Source organism: Balaenoptera physalus (genome assembly GCF_965194825.1).
Source record: "Balaenoptera physalus genome assembly, chromosome: 10".
NCBI lineage: Eukaryota > Metazoa > Chordata > Mammalia > Artiodactyla > Balaenopteridae > Balaenoptera > Balaenoptera physalus.
In genome coordinates, this window is record NC_138889.1 from 110,815,897 (window position 1) to 110,837,693 (window position 21,797).

Genomic DNA, 21,797 nt, shown 5'->3' on the forward strand with positions numbered 1-21,797 from the left:
CCTCATCTCTCTCTCCCCCAACATTTTTTATTAAAGTATAACATACAGAAAACTACACAGATCTTGAGTATACAAGCAATTTCCCCAGAAATCACACACCTCTGTAGTCAGGACTCAGAATGTTACAGCACCCAAGAAGCCTCCTTTGGTGCTCCCCTCTGGTCACCCCTCCTCACCCAGCTGTCACCCTGTCCTGATCCCTATCCTGACCGCAGCAGGAGTGTTTGTCTGGTTTCGCTTGTAGGTGGCTGCCGCCTCCTGCTGGCTGTCTGTGGGAACTGCCCTTAGGGAAGAAAGAGACCCAGCATGTGGGGCCTGTGTAGGTTTTCTGTTTGTGGCCGTGGCAGATGACCACGAACCCAGTGGCTTAAAACACCAACGTACTACCTTACAGTTCTGTGGGCCAGATGTCTGACACAAGTCTCACTGGGCTAAGAGGAAGGTGTGGGCAGGGCTGGGCCCTTCCCGCCATCTCCAGGCCAGCCGTGGTGGCCAGTCCCTCTCTCGCGGCCGTCTCTCCAGCTCTCCGCTCATGAGGACCGTGATGGGTTGGGTCCCTGGGATAACCCAGGATGATCGCTCCATCTCAAAGTCCTTCATCTTCATCACACCTGCAAAGTCACTCCTGCCGTGTAAACTAACTCGTTTACAAGGTCTGGGAATTGGGGTTGGACACCTTGGGGGCCATTGTCCTGTCCACCATGTACCCCTGCCCCCAGGAAGGAGGTTTTTTTTGGGTTTTTTTTGGAAAAAACTAACTACCCTCAAGCAAAGCCCAGAGTCCCAAATATCCAAGGAGAGACTTCAAAAGGAATGAGAAAGCCCAAAACAAACAGAAAAAGAAAGAGCCCGGAGCACAATGAGACGACACAGGAGAAAAAGAAAGGAAAGTAACTCTGTTCACCGTCCTCATGAATAAAGACCAATGTCCATCCATGAAACAGGCAAAAGATGCGTTTTCTTTCTTTTTTTTTAAATTTTATTTATTTTTGGCTGCACTGGGTCTTCGTTGCTGTGCGTGGGCTTTCTCTAGTTGCAGCGAGCCGGGGCTACTCTTCGTTGTGGTGTGTGGGCTTCTCATTTCTTTTTTTAAAGAGACAATGTCAAGTGAAAGGAAAACACATAAACTGGACTTCAGCAAAATTTAAGAATTTTTTGCATCAAAGGATACCCAAAGCAACAGTGAAACAGCAATTCACAAAATGGGAGAAAATATTTGCAAACCATGTTTCTAATTAGGGGTTTATATTCAGAATATATAAGGATCCCCTTCAACTGAGCAACAAAAAGACAAGCAACCCAGTTAAAAGTTCACAGAGGCCTTGAATAGGCATTTCTCCAGAGAAGACATACAAATGGGCAATAAGCACATGAAAAGATACTCAAGATGCTCCAGATGGTCATCAGGGAAACACAAATCAAACCCACGAGACACCACTGCACACCCATTAGGAAGCCTATTATCCAAAACACACAAAATAATAAGAGTTGTTGAGGCTGTGGAGAAATTGGAACCCTTGTGCATTGCTGTTAGGAATGTAAAATGGTGCAGCTGCTACAGGAAACACTTTGATGGTTTTTCAAAAAAATTAAACATAGAATGACCATATATGATCCAGCAATTCCACTTCTGGATATATAAACAAAAGAATTTAAAGCAGGGACTCAAATAGACAGTTGTACATTCATGTTCACCTGTGGCTTCACGGGGAGTTCCCTATGATCAGTTGACAGAGGAAGAGAACACTCAGGCCTGGTTTATGGGGGGTTCTACATGATACACAGGCACCCCCTGAAAGTGGACAGTTGCAGCACTACAGCCCGTCTCTGAGGCATCCCTGAGGGACAGCGGTGAAGAGAAATCCTTCAGGTGGGCAGAACTTCTATCAGAATACTTGAAGGCATGAGAAGGAGCCTGGGGCGGGCTGGAGGCGGGGGGGGGGCGGTGTTCCAGGACTTATTTGACATCTATAGACATGCCACCCAATGACAACAGAGCATCCTTTTTTTCTCTCAAGAACCCAGGGAACACTTACCAAGACAGACCACATACTGGGCCCTAAAACAAGCTCAACAAGTTTAAAAGAATTGAAACCATCCAGAGTGTGTTCTCTACCATAAGGGAATCAAACTAGGAATCAGTGACAGAAAGACAACACGAAAATCTCTAAACACATGTACGTTACACAGCATACTTCCAAATAATCCATGGGTCAAAGAGAAAGTCCCAGAGGAAATAACAACACATAGAAATGAATGAAAATGAAAACACAGCATATCAAAATTTGTGGGACAAAGCTAAAGTAATGTTGAAAGGAAAATCCATAAAACTAAATGCTTACCTTGGAAATAAATAGCCTATGTGCCTACCTCAACAACCTAGAACAAAAAAAAGAGCAAAATAAATCCAAAGCAAGGAGAGGGAAATAAAATAGCCAAGACAAGCAAAAAAAAAAAAAAAATGAAATAAAAAGTGGAGGGGGGTGGATAGAGAAAAATCATTGAAACAAAAAGCTGGTTCATTACAAATAAAAAAAATCAATAAACCTCTAGCAAGACAGAGAAACTTAAAGAGAGAAGACACAAATCACCAATTTCAGGAATGAAATTGAGGGTTCATTGTAGGTCTCATAGCCATTAAAAGGATAATGTTACAGACTGAATGTGTTCCCCCAAAATTCACATGTTGAAACTCTACCCTCCCCCCTTGTGATGGTGTTCAAAGGTGGGGCCCCCATGATGGAATTAGTGCCCTTAAAAGAGTCTGGAGAGAACTTGCTTCCCTCTCTGTTCTTCTCCACGTGAGGCTACAATGAGAACTCAGAGTCTGCACTCTGGAACAGGCCCTCACCAGGATGCGACCCTGCTAGCACCCTGATCACAGAAGTCCAGCCTCCAGAACCATGAGAAATAAATTTCTGTTGTGTATAAGCCACCCAGTCTATGGTACTTTTCTAGAGCAGCACAAAATGGACTGAGACATAAAATAACCGAATACTACAAATCGCCATGCTCATAAAGTCTAAGGCTTAGAAAAATGGACAAATTCCTCAAAACCGCACAAACTACCAAAACTCAATTAAGATGAAATAGACAATTTGAATAGCCTTATAACCATCAAATCCATAAAAGGAAAATTTGATGAACTGGACCTCATCCAAAGTTAAAATTTTTGCCCTGTGAAAGATCATGTAAAGAGGATAAAAAGATAAGCTACAAACTGCGAGGTAGTGGGTCAGACGCAGGGATAATTGTGCTAATGGAGATTCAGATTAACCAAGCCTTGTACAAGATCCATTCAGTCAGAAATATTTTGTGAGCTCCTATGAAGTGCCAGCCAGTGTTCTGGGCTCTTCTGCAGGGCGCTTCTGCAGTGTTCTGCAGGGGAGACGGGCAAAAAACAGAGCAGGAAGCAAAATGTGTAGTAAAGTCAGGAGATGCCACGTGCCGGGGACCAAGAAATGCGGCAGAAGGGCTGGGGATCCAGCAGATGGGGATGTGGTTTAACCCTCCCACGCCAGCCTCCCCCCTGGCTCCTCCATGTCTCCCTTACAGTAGCCGCCCTCTGGCCTCGGACCTTGGTCCTCTTTTCTTTCTCCTCTCCCTCCATTGGTGACCTCATTCTGTGAGCGATCTAAATACTGTATTAGTCAAGATTCTCAAGAGAAACAGAACCAATAGGATATATAGAGATAAATGAGAAGGTTTATTGTAAGATTGGCTCACTTACAGTGACGGAAGCCAAGAAGTCCCGTAGTCTGCCATCTGCAAGCTGGGAACCAGGAAAGCTGGTGTGTGATTCAGTCTGAGTCTAAAGGCCTGAAAATTGGGGGGGAGGGGAGGGGGGCAACGGTGCTCAAGCAGAGAGAGCGAATTCTCCCTTCCTCTGCCTTTTCGTTCTATTTGGATGATGACACCCAAATTGGGGAAGGCCATCTGCTTTTGTTAGTCAATTCAAATGTTAATCTCTGCCAGAAACACCCTCACAGACACACCCAGAAATAATGTTTTCCCAGCTATCCAGCCACCCCTTAGCCTAGTCAAGTTGACACATAAGATTAACCATCACAAACACCATCTATCTGCAGGATACTCCCAACTTCACATTTCCTGCCCAGATCTCTGTTCCGAACCCTGGTCCACGCATCCCACTATCCAGTCAACATCTCTACTAGATCCTCCCCCAAACTCACCCTGATCTCAGGTGGCTGTGAGCGACCACAGTGAGCGGCAGCTTGAAGTGGGATCTCAGTTCCCTGGGAATTGAACCCGGACCACAGCAGTGAAAGCGCTGAATTCTAACCACTAGACCACCAGGGAATATTGGCTAGGAGCAGGGCCCTGGCTCTCATCTGCTTTGAAGAAAGAATTCAGCAAAGAGATGAAAAGTAGTGAGGCAAGTCAAGTGTTTATTAGGAGAGAAGACAGAAAGCACAGGCAGGCTGAGAGAGAGAGAGAGAGAGGCCTGTGCCTTTGGGGGTGGTTTAAATCATATGGGGGAAGTTCTTCTAGGTTCCCTCTGGCCAATCATCTTGCTTTGTCTGGCTCTGTGTCCATATCTGGTCTGACTCAGGGCCCTCCCCTGTGTGCACGTGCATCTTTTAGCCAAGATGGATTCCAGCGCAAGGGTCTCTGAGAGGTTAACAGAACATATTATGGTCTAGCGCCCCCTCCCTTTAACCTTTCTGCACATGCGTAGTCTGGGGGGGGGGGTCTCCTTGGCCCCAAGAATGAGAACTGTGTGGTCTCTTTGTCTTTTACGCCAGCAGGGCTCAGCCCCTCTCTGTTTCTGCCGTTCCCGTTCCCTTGAAGCGTCCACAGGAGACAAAGTCCAGCTGCTTATCCTGTTCCTGTTATTATCTTTATTTTTAAAGCATAAATAGGAGGCTAGTTGTAAATGTCTAAACTGGGGCCCGTCTGTCTCCTGCCTCAACCCCACCCACACCCTCCCCAGGTCAGCCAATGGACGCTCCATCTTTCAGACCTTACAAGCATCCTCAATGCCTCTCGTTTACGTACACCCCACAATCAAAAGAAGGCTGCACCTCTCATCTGGATTACTGTGGCGTCTCCTGAGTTCTACCCAGTGATTCTATAAAAATGTAACTCAGAGCTCACAGTAGCATTACAGTAAGTCCCCTACATGCGAACGAGTTCTGTTCCGAGAGCGTGTTCGTAAGTCCAATTTGTTTGTAAGTCCAACGAAGTTAGCCTAGGTACCCAACTAACACAATCGGCTATATACTACTGTACTGTAATAGGTTTATAATACTTTTCACACAAATAATACATAAAAAACAAACACAAAAAATAAAACATTTTTAATCTTACAGTACAGTACCTTGAAAAGTACAGTAGTACCAACAGCTGGCATCCAGGGGCTGGCATCCAGGGAACAGGCAGGAAGAGTTACTGACTGGAGGAGGGAGAGGAGGTGGGAGATGGTAGAGCTGAAGGATGGTCAGCAATAGGAGATGGAGGGCAAGCTGCAATTTCACTCACGCCTGACGTTGATGGCACAGATTCTAGTTCCTTGCTGGATTCAATTCTATCTACCCTCTTGAAAAAAATGATCCAGTGATGTCTGGGTAGTCGCTCTTTTTTGCCCGTCATAGACGACACGGTAGCACTGGATTGCATTCTGAATGGCTGCTGCAACCTTCGTGTACTGTTCTACGTTCGGGTCCTGAGCCTCAAAGACTAACAGTGCCTTCTCAGATAAAGAAAATCCCCTTGCCATTTCCTGCATCATGAATCTCTTTGGTTCTTCAGTTAATTCTTCTTCCTCTTGTCTCTCTTTGTCCTTTCTGGGCCTCCAATTCCATCAGGTCTTCGTTAGTAAGTTCCACGTTCGCATCTTTGAAAGTTCGCAACTTGAAGGTTCCTACGTAGGGGATTTATTATATTCATAATGGCCAAAAAGCAGAAAAAACTGAAAGATCCATCCGCTGAGGACTGAATACACAAATGTGGTCTATCCGTACAACGGAACACTACTGACCAATGAAAAGGAATGAAGCGCTGTCACAGGCTACAAGGATGAACCTTGAAGATGTTACGCTCAGTTAAAGAAGCCAGGCACAAAAGGCTGCACAAAAGCGTATGGCTCCACTTACATGAATGTCCAGAACAGTCAAATCCAGAGAGACAGAAGTAAATTAGTGGTTGCCAGGGGCTGGAGAAAGAGCGAGGGAAAGGAAGTGATTAATAATGGGTACCAGGTTTCTACATGGGCGAGACGAAACTAAAATTAGCGAATGGTGGGGATTGCACAACCTTACGAATATACTAAAAACCACTGAGTTGTACACTTTAAAAGGGTGAGTTGTAGAGAATGTGAATTATATCTCAATTATATATATATATATATATATACTTTTTTTTTTCCGCTAGGTAACTCAGATGACTTCACTCTTCCACTCACCCTCTGCCGGGGCTCAGGGGCAGTAAAGCCGCGATCTTAGCTGGCTCCTCCTGATTCGCTCCCTCCCCTCGCTGACCACCCCCTTCCTCCCCGGCTCTGCTCCTGCAACCTCCGCCCTCCTCTTTGCTTCTGCTCTTACTGTGGCCCCGCCCTCTTCCCCCCAAGCCTACACACCTGGCCCCTCACACCCGGCACGTGCACCTGCACCTTGGGACCCCGCCCTCTCAACTTGCGCCGCCCCACCTCCACACTCCCCATCCCCCTATCCTCTTGGACGCGACTCGCATTAACCTCTGGCTTTCCTGCACTTTCTTATCTGTTAGGTAACCTTGTGTCCTGATGCTGTAAGCTCCGGGCAGGCGGGGCCTTCGGCACCTTGTTTCCGATTTGTCTCCAGAACCTACTGCGTGGTACGCAGTAGGCGTCAGTAAACGCTAATAAGCATTCAGAAAAATAATGAGGATAACTTTAAAAAATCAAGTAGTTATTAAACTTTTAAAACTAAATAAACCTCTGAATAGTCTTTTCTGCACACAGATCTCCAGGGGGCACTAAAGGACATGCATTTTCACAAATGTTAATAAATAAATGCATTTATTATCGGCATCCGCAGTGCAACTTTCCACAGAAAACGCAGCCCGCGCCCCGACCGTCGGGACACCCACGGCCGCAGGCGCCCACCCAGAGAGAGAAGGTCGTCAGGGCGCAGGCGCAGAGGTGGTCCCAGTACTCCCGCCGTCAGCATGTCTGGGGCGCCCCCTGGCGGCGGCCGCAAGCCAACCCCCCCCACCCCCGGGCGGAAATGGCTACGTTGGACGCGGGGCGCATGCGCGAGCCCCGGGAGTTCTCGCGAGAGAAAGCAGTCCCAAGGGAGACTTCCGGTGAAGGGGCACCAGACGTTCGAAGTGGGAACCTCAGCTGCTAGGCCGAGGGGCGCGGGGCGCTAGAGGAGGCGCGGGCCGGGTCTGCGGGGGCGCGGGCCAGAGAGCGGGCGGCGGGCCGGGCCGGGGGAAGCCAGAGGAGGGCCGGGCCCCGCCGCGTCCGCCGCCATGGACCCGTTCCTGGTGCTGCTGCACTCGGTGTCGGCCGGCCTGTCGAGCAGCGAGCTGACCGAGCTCAAGTTCCTGTGTCAGAGCCGCGTGGGCAAGAGGAAGCTGGAGCGCGTGCAGAGTGGCCTGGACCTCTTCTCCGTGCTGCTGGAGCAAAACGAGATGAGCCCCGAGAACACCGTGCTGCTCCGCGAGATGCTCGTCTCCCTGCGGCGCCAGGACCTACTGCGGCGCCTGGAAGACTTCGAGGCGGGCGCGGCGGGCGGGGCCGCGCCGGAGGAGCGAGGTGGGGGCGGGGGCCTGAGGTCTGGGGGTCGGGCGGGGCCGCGCCGGAGGAGCCAGGCGGGGGCGGGGGCCTGAGGATTGGGGGGGCGGTCGAGGCCGCGCCCGAGGAGCCAGGTGGGGGCGGAGCCGTGCCGGAGGAGCCGGGGGGCGGGGCGGGGGCCTGAGGAGGCAAGGTCCCCTGGACCAGCAGTAGTTTCGATCTCCCGGGCGCCTAACCTCTTCCGGGTTCGGTTTGCGTGGGTTTTCTCTAAACAGCCCTGGGAGACGGGTAATGTACCCCGTTTGCAAATGGGAGAACCATAGTGCACAGAAGTTAACAGCCTAAGTTGCAGAGCATGGACACCCATCCCCCAGCCTCAGTATTTTCTCCACCTCCCCCCTCCCTCCGGGTAAGTTAGAGATTACTCGAAAGGAAAGGACATTGCTCACCTCCCCGGTGCAGTGGAAGTACACCAGGAGCGTCACAGCAGGTACGGGTTGGTTGATAAGGGACAGTTTTTGCACAGTGGGCCGTCAAGGTGTGGTCCTGGCTCTGCTGTTGTCTAGCTGTGTGATCTCAAGAAACAACTTACACTTACCTTCCCGTGTTTCCATTTCCTCGTCTGTACAAGTGGTCAGTAACACAGGTGCCCATCTCACAGAACTGGAGGAGTTGGCACACAGGCTGACAGCATATCAGGGATTTGTAGCTGAAGATGCAACTTCACAGGAGCCTTCCAAGAAGCATTTTGTCCTTCCTCTTCTCCCTGCCCCCGTCCAGAAACAGCCTTTTGTAGTTTGTCATGCTGATCTCAGTAGTGACTTTTCAGCAGATGAGGACATAGTAGACAGAGACTGAGGACTGGTGTCAGTCAGGACATCTTCCAAAATAAGAATCGGGGTGTTCAGGGCTGGCGTACAAATTACCGTATCTTGGTGGCTTAAAGCAACAGAATTTGATGCTCTTACAGTTCTCGGTCCAGTAGTCAAATCAGGGTGTCAGTAGGCCATGCTCCCTCTGAAAGCTCTCGGGAAGGAGCCTTCATGCCTCTTCTGGTTTCTGGGGACTCCAGGCGTTCTTGGCTTGTGCCCGCATCACTCCAGTCTCTGCCTCCATGGCACGTGGTCTTGTCACTGGATTTAGGGCTCACCTGGATAGTCCAGGATGATCCCCTCATCTCAAGATCGTCAACTTAATCTCATCTACAAAGGCCCTTTTCCAAATAAGTTAACATTCACGGTTCCAGGGGTTTGACCTGGACATACTTTTTAGGGGCCACCATTCAACCCACTGTAGGGTGAGATGGGGGAGCAACTCCATCTCCCTGTCCTGCGTAGGTATCTCCGTTACAACACACCCCAACCATTAAGTCTTCAGAGCTGGCCACGCCTCTTGGGTAGTGTTTCAGGGTGTGATTAGCTGGGGCAGGACTGGGCTTTCTACGACCTCCCCGGGTCCCTCTGCTGCTGCGTGTCATTGGCCTCTGCGGGAGGACCTCTTGGTACCCAGCCCTTGGGTCAGCACCGCAGAGCCCATCAGGGAGTGTGGGGTTACCTGTCTCCTCAAGGGCTCCCGTAATCTCTGGTCAGTCACTGTGTTCTTTCCCTCCCCAGACCTGCGGGCAGCGTTTGACATCATCTGTGATAACGTGGGGAAGGACTGGAGGAAACTGGCTCGTCACCTCAGAGTGTCTGACGCCAAGATTGAAGCCATTGAGGAGAAGTATCCCCGGAACCTGGCAGAACAGGTGAGGGAGTCGCTGAGAGTCTGGAAGAACAGCAGGAGGGAGGATGCGGCCGCATCCCACCTGGTGAGGGCACTCAGGGCCTGCCGGCTGAACCTGGTGGCAGACCTCATCGAGGAGGGTCAGCGGGCCCGGGCCCTCCAGGGCGAGAGTGGGGACCCTGTGTCCCTCTCGTCCTGGGACTCAGACTCGCCCGCCTCAGGGGCCTCGCGATGACCCAGCTGCTCTTCTCCAGGACCAAAGGCATCTGCCCACTCTGAACTTCGGTCCCCTCCGCCGCAGTTGACACGTCCCCTCCGCGCCAGCGTGTGAAGACCCGGCAGGGAGCCGCCTGAGGGCCCACACGGGCTCTGGGCACTGTAATCACTCTCAGAGGGAGGTGCTTTCCTCCCGGTTAAACGAGTTCCTACCGGAGGTCACTGCGGGCCACACCCGACACGTAGGAGGGACCTATAAAAGGTAGCAGTTAGGGTTATAAACCTGGCCGTTGTCCCAGCGAGGAGGCGCACAGTCGAACTGGAGGCAAGTCAGTAGTAATGGGGGGGCTGGGCTGGGGGCCAACGCCGTCCAGCTCTGGAGCCCGCGCTTGGAACCACTGAGTCCTTCTGCCGTCCCCACAGTTGCCAAAGGCTTCGAGGCTGGCAGTGTAGACCCGTCTCGCAGGGCAGGTGGCATGGGGGTGAGACGATGCCTGTGAGGTGGTCAGATGTGGACACAGGGCTGGGCGGATGCTAGTTCGGAGAAGTATGATTCCTGTGATTCCACAGCATGTTACTATTTTGTGTCAAAACCACTATCTTTCTGATAACAGAGTTGGCAAGGGAGCTGGAGCCTGTGATTTTAAGAAGTAATCTTTCTTCCTGCTTCTCAGGTAACCCTAGTGAAGCAAGGGCCTTTACAGAGGAAACCTCCACATTACAAAGAATTTTCTCTTCCTATTGATGATGATTTCATTTTACATGCTCTCAGAAGTCCCATTGTAGTCGATTTCAGTGTCCCTTGAAGGTTATTACAGGCCCAACCTGGGAGTAGGGTGGCTGCATTTCATAACAGCTCCGGGGACCACTAACAAGGGGAGTGTTTAGGGGGGTGGGATGAATTAGGAGATTGGGATTGACATATACACACTGCTGTGTATTGTATAAAGTGGCAGAGAGCCCAGCGGCCATGCCGTGCGCCTTCCTGCTGTGACCTTGGGAAAGCCACTTGTGACATCATGCCATGCCGCCTTGACCTTGGGTTGCTGAGACCCTAGCAGCACTCCCCACCAGGCTGTGGACCCAGCCTTCAGCAGATGCTTAGTGCCAGGCACTGCTAGGAGCTGGGGTCATGCAGCAGACAGGACAGAAGTGGCCCTACTCTGTTGGCCCCGGAAGCCTGGCCGGGAACACGCGTGTTAGCCAGTTCATCACAAGTGTGGGAGTTGAGCCAGTTCAGCCCCGGAGTGGCGTGGCCTGGCCCGTTTTGTGCACTGAACATCCCCCCGCCTGCCGGGAGCATGTGCCTCTTCAGGACCTTGGGTCGGGGCTCATTCTGTGGATAACACGCACGTCGTCGTCATCGTCAGTGCGTGAGAGTGGCTTGGCTAATGGGTCGCTTTGGGAAACAGGTGATCTGGAAAATGTGTCCACGTTTCTTGAACGGAGGCAGATTTCAGAGGTGTTGCCAGTCTTCTTACGGTTTATGGCATATGCTACTGAAATGTGAGGGTGCTGGGCACCCTGGCCTCCGGCCTGCACCCCCGGCACGGTCCTCACCCCTGGAAGGAACCAGTACCCTCTGTCGCACCACGTGTTCTCATGGAGGCTTTGACAACACACGCTTACAGCACTCGGGATTGTCCGATGCCTGGGACCCGGCACTGGGCCGACTCCGTGCCACGTGAGGTGAGGCACTGGTCCCCCTGGGCACTGACATCCCAAGGCTTCCCTTGGCGAGCTGCTCTGGTCCACGTGGTGAGGGAGTTGGAGCAGCCTCAGTAGACCAGTCATGTGACCTAATCTCACCACCTGAGGCACAGATCTGAGTTCCAGGACAGAAGAGGTGATGGATGAGAAAGCGCCTCCTTCCGGCACTGCGGTCCGCCTCCCAGGGCCTGGAGGTGGGCCAGCCGTGGTGGCTCTGGGCCGCTGGGGCAAAGCTGCAGAGCCTGGTGGTGGGTGAGATTGCACAAGAAACTGGCCCCGGAAGGTGGGAGCTCTAGGCCAGGTAGAATCCTCCGTTTGTTCGGTCCTCAGTGGTCAGGAGGCTTCCACTGTAGCCGCGCTGCCAGGCATTGAGGTGAGACTGAGCAAGCAGGCAGCCTGCCCTCAGAAAGCACAGAATTTCCCCAGTTTTGTGACACAACAGGAAAAGGCACAATAAAAGTGTATAGAAGGACTTCCCTGGCAGTCCAGTGGTTAAGACTTCACCTTCCAATGCAGGGGGTGCGTCGGGGAGCTAAGACCCCACGTGCCTCACAGCCAAAAAACCAAAACAAGCAATATTGTAACAGATTCAATAAAGACTTTAAAAATGGTCCACATCAAAAAAAGTGTATAGAACAAGCACAAATGCCTATACGGGCCCTAAAAGTGGAAAGGTACACAGCAAATGTTGGAGAACAGTTCTCTGAATGATAGTTTTTCTGTATGCTAGCCACGTTTTCCCTGATTCTGTAACGTGGTTTCAGTTGTCCGCCAAATACCAGTCCCAGGTGTGACGTGGACCGTGAGGGGGGGTGTCCTGGAGCGCAGGGGGCCACGTGGGCTCTTGAGCCTGACCTGGCTGTGAACCGGGGGCTCTGTCCCTTGGGGCTCCACCTCCCTGAAAAGGGGCCATTGGATAAATATGAAGTGCTTGGCCAAGTCTGTGGCACTATTTTTACCTTAAAAACAAACACATGTCACCCAGAGCCCCGGAGGCCTGCCAAAGGCTGTTCTGCTCTGTGTGGTCTCAGAACATCGAGCCCGGCCTTTGTGCGTCTTGCGGGATCTTGGCTCCCTGATCAGGGATGGAACCCGTGCCCCCTGCAGTGGAAGCGCAGAGTCCTAAGCGCTGGACCGCCAGGGAAGTCCCGTTCCGGCTCTTCTCATAACTGCTCCTGGGACAGACGTGGTTGACATCGAACCAGAACTGTGACCCCGGGGACCCATCAGCTACACCCCACGTAGGCAAGGCGCTGCTGCAGTTTTTGGACAAGGATTTCTCACAGCAACTTTCCAAAAACAACCATCCCTTTTTTTTTCTTCAGTCACGTAACATTAACTGTTTCTGATAAAGCTGCACACGAGTCGTGTGGTTTTTACTTGGACGCGAATGTTAGGAGCGACATTCTGCTCTCGATCCTTTTTCCCCTGAGAAGAAGGGAAAGAAGCGTCCAGGTGTACGTGCTGTGCGGGAGATCTGCCGGCCAACGGAGGAGAAGTTGAACAAGTGTTTCCTTGACGAGGGTCGCTCCCTCTCCCGGCCCGCAGGTTTCCCGGCCTCACAGCCTCCCTCTAACACCTCGCCAAGGCCAGCCCTGCTCCTGGGCGCACGGGGCTGTGGGCCCCCGCCCCCTCCAGACTCTTCCGTTGGGGGCGGGGCCTAGCAGCCCCCCTCCCTCCTGCTCTCCCCACTGGCTGGCCTGCCTCCTGTCCGCTCCTCTTCCTCCCTGGCGACCCCATGGCCACCCCCAAAGTGCACTGCAGGGTGGAGGCTGCCGGTTCCACGGTGCGCTCTCCTGGTTTGTGCGGCCTCTAGGGCACCTGTTCTGGCCGCTCCCCTCGGCCTCCTTACCCTGTCCCAGCACCAGCCCCCCACCCATGGGAGTTCCTTGGCCTCGTCTCTCCCAGGTCCCTGGTGCTTCCCACCTCTCTCCTTCTCTCTCTCTCTCTCTCTGTCTCTCTCTCTCTCTCTCAGCCCCCAGACCCGTATTCTCAGATAGCTGGGGGCAACGCTTGCCGTGCAAGGGAGCGGATCACAGGTTTCTGGGGTTCGGACGTGGGCGTCGTGGGGGCAGGTGTTCCGCCCAGCGCTCGCCGCCTCCGCCTCAGCATCCCCCCGTGCGTGCCCGGTTCCGTGCCTGGCGCCACAGCCGGGTCAGTTGCCCTCGGCGCAGACCGCGGCCCCCTCCCTGGGGCTCGCGCTCCCGTGCGCAGCAGCACCAGCTTCTCTGGACCCTGCCTCGCAAGCCTCTCTCGTCCCCCCACCCCGCCCCCCAGCGGGGCTCCGGCCTTCTCAGGACAGCCCCGCCTCTGCCCCCTCTGACCCGCCCCCATCAGCCGCCAGAAATAGTCGTACTACAGACTCCTGACTGTATTCCTAGAAACCGCAAGCTCTCGCCACATATTTTTCAGTTTTGTGTCTTTCTTCCCATGATACGTATTCTGAGTCATCTCGCTGACTGCTTTCTAACCACAGGATTCCTGTGTGCAGCGAGTTTTGGAACCAGACAGGCAAGCGTGACGCAGGGTAGCATGTGCTTATGCGAAAATGGCCAGTCACCCTACATCGGCCGGAACAGGCAAAACTTCTCTTTTACAAGGAAAATGTGCAATTGAAACCCGTTTTCGTCAGAGGCCCTCAGTTTCTTAAGTCAGTGACTAAGTTAAGACACTGTGGCAAGAGTCCCACGTGGGTACCAACCACATTAATTGTCACTAGGCAACAGAGGCCGCATCAGTGCGTGAGCGATGTCCTCATCAAGCGGAGGCTGGAAACCGAAGAACGTGGGCCGTTTGGTCACCCAGGCACCAGGCAGGCTAAGCTTCCCTTCCCCACACCTGCTTGGTGACAGTCTCGACACAGGCAACGATTTTGTTTCAGCACGTGTGGTTTCATGGGACAGACCTTCTGTCTGGGGAGATGACAGAGTTCCCGAGATGGCTGGGATGATGGTTGACAACATTGTGAGTGAAGACGGTGAATTTTATGTTGTGTATTATTTTACCACAATTTTTAAAATCATCCTTCACATTAAATTAACCATTTAATTATATTATTAATCTAAATTGTATTCGTTTCGTGGGCTTCTCTCTGTCTAATTTGAATTTTACTGGCGTTTTATAAGTTGCGAGGGCTGGGAGCATAAGCTCGTCTCCGGCCTCTGTGTGTGTTGAAGTAACATTATCGCAAATAAAACCTTGTCCATCCCTGGGAGTCTCAGTCCCTGTTACTCCTTCCAGCGGGGCTTCCAGCTGGAGAAGCCCACCTGCAGGGTACCCAGGCCCCTCTGGGCGAGTCCTGATCCGACCTCCCAGGGGGGCTGAGGACCGGCTCAGACACCCCGTGTGATGAGGCCTCGCCTGACCCCCGCCACCCACAGTGGACCCCGCCTGCCCTGCTCGTGCCCCACCAGGCGCGGCCTCCTCATCACCGTGGCTTCCAGAGCTGCCCAGCGGCTCTCCGAGCAGGTGAGTGAACTGCGATGATAGAAGACCAGGTCCAGGGGCCCCAGGGCAGGGACCAGGCTGCCTCTCTGCCCATCGTGCCCGGCCGTGACCGAGACCCAGGATTTGCCCTTCACGCCGCCTAGTCCCAGCAAGAGGTCCACCACGGACCCTAGGGCGGCTCCCCCACCCCCTGAATCGCCGCCGGCCACCCCAAGGGTCCCCTCCCCGGGCAGGGTTGATGCCACGTGCACAAGAACGCACACCTCTTGGCTCTGGGAGCTCTGAAATGTGTGGTCCGTTCACACACCCACCCACGCATCCACACCTTCATTCAGTAGGTTCTCAGCCAAGGGCTAGCGGCTCAGGTGGGGCGGTGGGGAGGGGCCCTTCGCCTCCCTCTAGCTGGTGACCGCACAGTGGAGCCCCACCTCCCTTTCTCACCTGGCAGGACCAGCCCTCTCCCCGTTGCTGCAGGCTCCCGGGAGATGAGTGATGGTGAGTGGCTGGGAGTTGCTTTCACGTGGTAAAGACCACGATGTCATTACTGTAATTATTCCGGGGTGACGGCACATGTTTAAAATGACTTGCCTTTACGCCAACTTGAGTGGGTATGAAACTCTCGGATCACACGTTCATTCCCTGAGGTCTTTGGAGGCATCAGATGATACCTGGGGAACCGGCCCCAGTGCCTGTCACCGAGGAGCACGTGACCCAGGCCCAGCCACCGAGTCCTACTGTGAGAAAGGGGAGTCGTCTGTCATCTGGTCCCGCTGATGTTGTCTGCAGCCCAGACCATAAACCAAAGACTGTGGAAATTCGAATGAACGTAAGTAGACTGACAAGACTAAGAGACCAACTCTTCTTCCTCACACAGTGGGGGACCCTGTAGAGGCAAAGGAGAACAGAATTAATAAGGTAGATGTAATAGGGATAAAGTGAGCAGTACCATGAGAGGCATGGCATCCCCTGCAGCCAACTGCCTGGGTTCGAATCCTGGCTCTGCTATTTAGCAGCTACATGGCGCTGGGCAAATTAACTCACCTACAAAATGGATTATTATAGGACCTACCTCGAAGGAATGGGATGCTGGGGGCATTCTATGACTTGTTCCTAAAGCACAAGGTGGGTACAAGGGCGCCTGCAGCCTCTGTTCCGGGTGCTGTGTCATAACCACGATGACATTTGTGTAGCAGACAGCAGAGCCAAGAGACGTGTCACTGAGTTGCTGAATTGACTTGCTCTGCCTCTGGGCTCCATCACTTGCTAACACTTCTTTTTATAATTCTTTAAGACACTTTGGTTGGATTTTCTGATATTTGATGCACTGAAAGGCATCATAGTGGTTAAATGGGAATTTAGAACATAAAGATGGTGTTTCAAATCAGTGAGGAAAAAAATTCAATAATTGGCGTTAGGACAACTGGGAAAGATCATTGCATCCTTACCTCCCTCCTTCTACCAAAATAAATCCCAAATGCATCCAAGATTTGGATTTTTTTTCAATATGAAGCAACCCTGGGAGAATTTATCATCTTGAAGAGGAAGGAGAGGGCCATAAAATAAAAGACTGATCAATTCGACTACATAAAAAACTAAAAATGCCTACCGGTCAAAAAATATTATAAACCAGTTTGAAGACATGACCCCTTGTGAAATGGTTGTAGCTGAAGGAGATGAAGTTTAGGGTGAAGAGCCTGCCCAAAGTCACCCACTCAGCCACTTGTCAGCTAGTGTTTGGTGAGCACCTACTACATACGGGGTGGACGTCACCAGGACGGAGCTGCGTCCAGGAGCTACCTTCATGGAGCTTCCAATCCAGTGGGAGAGGCACGGTGCTCACAGCCTCCTCAGGAGGGTGACACTGGGCTGCCTGCGACACCCACTGGGTCCCCGCAGCTGGGCTCTGGGTCCTCATGACTCTGAACATCCAGTGTCAGGACCCACGTGGGGGACGAGGCCCCGCGGAGGGAGGGATCACAGCTTTGCCCACAGGCACTTACTGCTCACCGGTATTGAACTCACAGCCTGCATCTCCCGTGAGTCAATTTGGGGGTACTCTGCCTTCCCCTGGGGCTTCCAGGGGACGAGGCCAACGCAGAGCCCAGTGAACTTGGTGCTGGTTTGTTATTATCCTGGGATAGTAACTGCCTTAGGCGTTGGGGAGGAAGAAAAGGACTTGGGACAAATTAAGCATGGTGCTGATGTGGAGACAAACAGAAACAAAAGTGGAGAAACTGAAGTCCTGAGAGTGGCAGTGATTTGTCAAGTCACAAGGCAAAGATAGGACTGGAACCCAAGCCTCCTAACTCCAAGGCCCATGCTATATCTAGGACATCTAGGGCTTCCCTGGTGGCGCAGTGGTTGAGAATCTGCCTGCCAGTGCAGGGGACACGGGTTCGAGCCCTGGTCTGGGAGGATCCCACATGCCGCGGAGCAACTGGGCCCGTGAGCCACAGCTGCTGAGCCTGCGCGTCTGGGGCCTGTGCTCCGCAACAGGAGAGGCCACGATGGTGAGAGGCCCGCGCACCGCGATGAAGAGTGGTCCCCGCTTGCCGCAACTAGAGAAAGCCCTCGCACAGAAACGAAGACCCAACACAGTCATAAATAAAATAAACAAATAAATAAAAAAAAAGAACGAAAAAAAAAAAAAAAAAAAATCTAGGACATCTAACTGTGTTTCAGGGAAGGGGCCTTCTGAGCTGGGTTTCATAGGATAAATAGGAGTTTGCCAGATGGTGAGCAGTTTAGGCACAGGAAACAGCAGGTGCAAAGGCCAAGAGGCATGAAATTGGAGGGTTTGTTCAGGAGGCAGCAAGTAGATTAGTGGGGCTGGTTCCAGGCAGGTTCAGGAGAGTTACACGGAAAAAAATGTGGTAGCACACACACATTATCCCTTAGGAAGAAGGTGGCACTGGTTAAAGCTGTATAGCAGCTTTGGGGTTTTAAAGTGCTTTGGGGCTTGCCTCTTGTTTTAGTCTCACAGAAACCTTGAATTGTATTAAGGGAGGTGTCTTCGCCTTTTGACAGGTGAGGAAATGGGGGTGCAGAGGAATTTGGGGTCAGCATGGGGTCTCGCAGCAGGAAGGGGAGGAGTGAGGTCTCCAGTCACTCTGCCAGACCAAGAGAGCCAGCCTGCCCTGCAGAACTTTCTAGTCCCCAGACAGGCCCCGAAAGTGGCCCAGCTTGGGGTGGGGGGGTGAAGCCAGGACCCCCCCGGGGAAGGCTGTCCCGTCTCACCACAGGCACCACCAGGGCGAGAGCAACCCCAAAAGCTAAAATAAGGCTCATGTGCTCCAAAAATACTCTGCTGAAAGCACTGTGGTCCTGGAAATGGGCCCGTCTGCTGGCTTCCCGCCCAGGGAATCAGGGTGGAGCACGAAAGCCACACTTCCGTCCCCACCACTTTTATTTGGGGAAATCAAGCCCTCGCCACCGCCACCGGAGCTGCCTCGATCCTTGCAACGCTTGCTGGAGGGAGTCTGGGCACAGACGCAGGAGAGGTCGGTCACCCACTCACCGTTCACCAGCACGTCCCCGCGGTGGCCTTCCTGTGCCAGGCCCTGCTCCTGGCATCAGGGCACAGCAGGGAACACGGCCAACCAAGGTGCAGGAAGCCTGGGGGTGGGGAGCAGATCAGGGCGGGTTCATCGTGCTGTGAGGACGCAGTGAGAAGATGCAGACAAGGCCACGAGTCCCGCCCGCATCAGTGCATTGTTCGTTCACTTATTCAGGACCCCCTGTGGGCTTAGCCTAGCTGACCTCGTGGGTTCCTCCCAGCAGCCTCTGAGCTACTGACCTCTGACCTGTCCCCCTTTAACTTCACCACCTTGGCTCCAAACCTTTCTCTTTCTTCTGGGCCCCTGACCTCAGCGCCTACCTCCAAAGCAAACAGGCAGGCCGGCAGGAGCCTGCAAGCCTTCCTGGCCCTTCTCAGCAGGCCAGTGGCTGCCCTCACCCCACACCTTTGGCCTCCAGCTCCGCTGCCTGGCTCAGACCCTCTCAGCCTCTCTTCTGGAACAAGCACTTGCTTCCTCCCCGACTCCCCTGGGATCTCTCCAGCCGCAGGCCCCTCTCCACACCCGGGCCTGAGAGCCAGCCTGATTCTCAGCTTACACACTCACTTCATGTTTCTGTCTTCACAGCATGTTTCCCAAATCTCAGTGATTCCAGGGCCAGCTTGCAAATTTTTGCCTTAGCCATGTGCCACCTGTTCTTTTATTTACTTACCTTTTCCTTCGAAGTGACTCTCTTTCCTCACTGAATTTTAAATGAAAAGGGAATAGGATGTCTTCAGGACAAAAGGAAAACAATCTGTGGCAGACGTGGCTGGTGTCCCCACTGTCTGTTCACACCTTCTCGCTTTACACTAGAACCCTGACTTTTAGCTGCCCAGATCCAGGCTATATTTCCCAACCCCACTTGTAGCAACGTATGGCCATTCAACCGAAGTTCTGCACATGAGCAGAAGCGGTGGTTGGAACTTCCTAGAAGTATTTTTAAAAGGAGGGGGATGTGCGCTTCAGCATCCCCTTCTTCCTTCCTTCTAGCTGGAATGCAAACATGATAGCTGGAGCATGGGCAGCTACGTTAGGCCATGAGGGAGTATAGCAACAAGATAGAAGGAGGCTGGGTTCCTGATAGTCATGGAACCTCCCTACTGGCCTTGGAAGGCTTATCTAAGGACTGCATCTGTATGAGAGAAATAAACTTCTCTCACGGAGGCCACTGTGATTTGGGGATCTCAGACGTTTGCCATAAACCCAATACTGACTGAAACACCATGTCACTTGGAGTAAGCAGAAGATGACAACGAATGCGGTGAAAAATAGTATTCTAAAACTGTGGATAGATTCAGCTGCCCTTCAAGGCTCTAAACCCAAGAGCTGTTCTTTCTGTTTACAAAAAAAAAAAAAAAAAAAAAAGACATTAGTCATCATTAGGCTGAGACTGAATCTGTTTGTTCAGGACTGGTGGATCATTGAAAATGGAACGTCTTTCTCACCATGTGACTCGGTGCTATTTAGTGCCAGGTCCCTTACCTCACTGCTCCCTAAAAGCATCCAGCTGATCACACCGCACAGGCTGAAAGCACAGCACAATAGGATGAAGCCTGCACAGCCGCCTATTGACACCCCCGCTCCTAGCCTGGAACCACCCTTCCATGCCCTCCCCCAGGGCTCCGCCGTAAGCAGCAGCCCAGCTTCCAGCCACAGACGATGTTTATCACCCTCTGGAATTCCATCTCCTGCTGCCCTCCCCACCACCCAGCCTCCGCCCAAACGTTCCCCTCGGTCTTCCTTTAGTAGATGTTTCTCAAGAACCCACCATTTGTGGTTCTGAGCGACGGGTCCAGAGCCAGACAACCACGCCTTGCTCCCTGCTGGCTGGGTGACCTGGGCAAGTTATGTAGCTTCTCCCCACCTCAGTCCTGCTCATCTGTAAAATGGGCATAAAGGGTTACATCCATCAGTACATATCATGTGCTTGGAACAGAGCCCAGAACTCACGAAGCCCGCCCCCCACACAAGTTAGCTGCTGTTGTTACATGTCAAGCGAGGGGGCTACAGCAGCGAGCCGGGCAGGTGAGGATTCTGCTCTCCTGGGGAGGCAGGGTAACCTAGAGGCTCGGAAGACACAGTTCAGCCCTGCCGGCAGCATGACACCCTCTGCGCTGAGCATGTCCTGCTGTGATGGGGGTTGGATGGTGGTGGACCGTTAGGGGCCTGTCTTCCTCACTAGACAGGGGCCCGTGACGATAGGGAACTCAGCTGACATTTGACTTCTGAGCACCTAGCCTAGCGGGAGCCTACACACAGCAGGGGTTTCAGGAAACGGTATCAACAGAGGAATGCACGTGTGAGATGCCAGATGGGCAAGGACAGCGAGGCTGAGGGCAAGGCGGCCCAGGGCCCCTGACCTGTAGGTGCTCCTTCCAACCCAGGTCTCCGCCCCCAGCCCAGCACCGTTCCTTCTGCAGCCGCAGCAAAAGGCTTTGAGTGGCTTTCTTCCTGGCACAGGTGACCTCACTGACACACGTGTGCAGACGTGCGGGTGGAGGAAATGTTAGCTGTGTGGAGCCCAGGCCTTGAAGTCATCAAACTGGGTTTGAATTCAAACTCTTCTGTGTGTTTGCTGTGTGGCCCTGGGCAAGTTTACCCGAGCTCTCTGAGCCCCATCTTCCTCACTGAGAAACTGGCTGTTGATGCCGTGATCTATTCCTGTATAACAAACGACCCCAACACTTAGCGGCTTAAACTACCAGTTATGTCCTGTCTGCCGGGGTTCCTGTGGGTCAGACACTCAGGAGGGCTCAGTGGACTGGTTCTGGTTCCAGGCCTCCAGTTTGGGCTTCCTCCCAATATGGCGGCCTGAGTGTGGCTGAATCACCTACGAGTGGCTCGGGGCTCACGGCCAGTGTGAATCCGCAGCCCACCCAGGTTCAAGGGCAGGGGAATTAGACCCCACTCCTTGGTGGGACAGTGGGAAGGTTCTAGAAGAGCATGTGGGACAGGAGATGTTGTTGCAACCCTCTTTTGGAAAATACAGTTGCCACAGATGATCACACTCATGCCGGCCCCAGAGGGGGCCCAGGAGGGTTTCTAGGTGGAAAACACCAGAAACAGCGTAGGTGCCTAATAAGTGACCTCTGTGGTGATTACAACCACGATTGATTGGCTCCCCTCCTACCCTTGCTTGGTCAGCTTACATCCTGTTCATAATCCACAGGAATCGACTGCTAGGAGACAGCCTGAAGAAGTAAGGATCTGTTGGTTCACTTGGAGTGGCCCTACGCCCGGCGGAAGGAGTACCAGGGCACTTAGCCCAGGCCAGGTGAGCTTCGGCGACACCACGTGGGAGCTGGGCATTCACAAGGGGCGTTTCCATTCCACCAGGTGAGCACATGGTGGCCACACTGCCCCACCCGGAGGGCTCAGCCTCCACCATCGGTGTGACGGCCTCT

The 21,797-nt window shown here is 52.9% G+C and overlaps 1 protein-coding gene and 1 long non-coding RNA gene across 12 annotated transcripts in view; one reads left to right on the forward strand and one right to left on the reverse strand.

Moving 5' to 3' along the window:
• Positions 1-21,569, reverse strand: LOC309636516. Of its 2 annotated transcripts, XR_014250039.1 has the most exons (8): positions 18,354-21,569; positions 15,278-15,719; positions 4,194-6,175; positions 3,731-3,819; positions 3,554-3,634; positions 3,222-3,378; positions 2,343-2,379; positions 1-1,457 (listed from the first exon to the last, which is right to left on the reverse strand). It is a non-coding gene; the product is annotated as an uncharacterized lncRNA (long non-coding RNA). The 2 variants fall into 2 exon arrangements; XR_014250040.1 differs by lacking the exons at positions 15,278-15,719; positions 18,354-21,569 and having other exon boundaries at positions 1-1,083; positions 1,383-1,457; positions 4,194-4,668.
• Positions 7,004-21,797, forward strand: part of FADD (Fas associated via death domain) — a 23,222-nt gene continuing 8,428 nt past the window's right edge. For 3 of the 10 annotated variants that reach the window (XM_082409683.1, XM_082409684.1, XM_082409686.1), the window contains exons 1-4: positions 7,025-7,759; positions 8,157-8,228; positions 9,352-9,485; positions 21,563-21,667. In XM_082409683.1, coding sequence (XP_082265809.1) covers positions 7,474-7,759; positions 8,157-8,228; positions 9,352-9,485; positions 21,563-21,667 — 597 coding nt within the window. In that variant the 5' untranslated portion in view covers positions 7,025-7,473. Of the gene's footprint in view, positions 7,760-8,156; positions 8,229-9,351; positions 12,329-13,865; positions 14,604-21,562; positions 21,668-21,797 lie in introns of those variants that run through there. The other 7 variants (XM_082409681.1, XM_082409690.1, XM_082409688.1 and 4 more) reach the window with 7 other exon arrangements.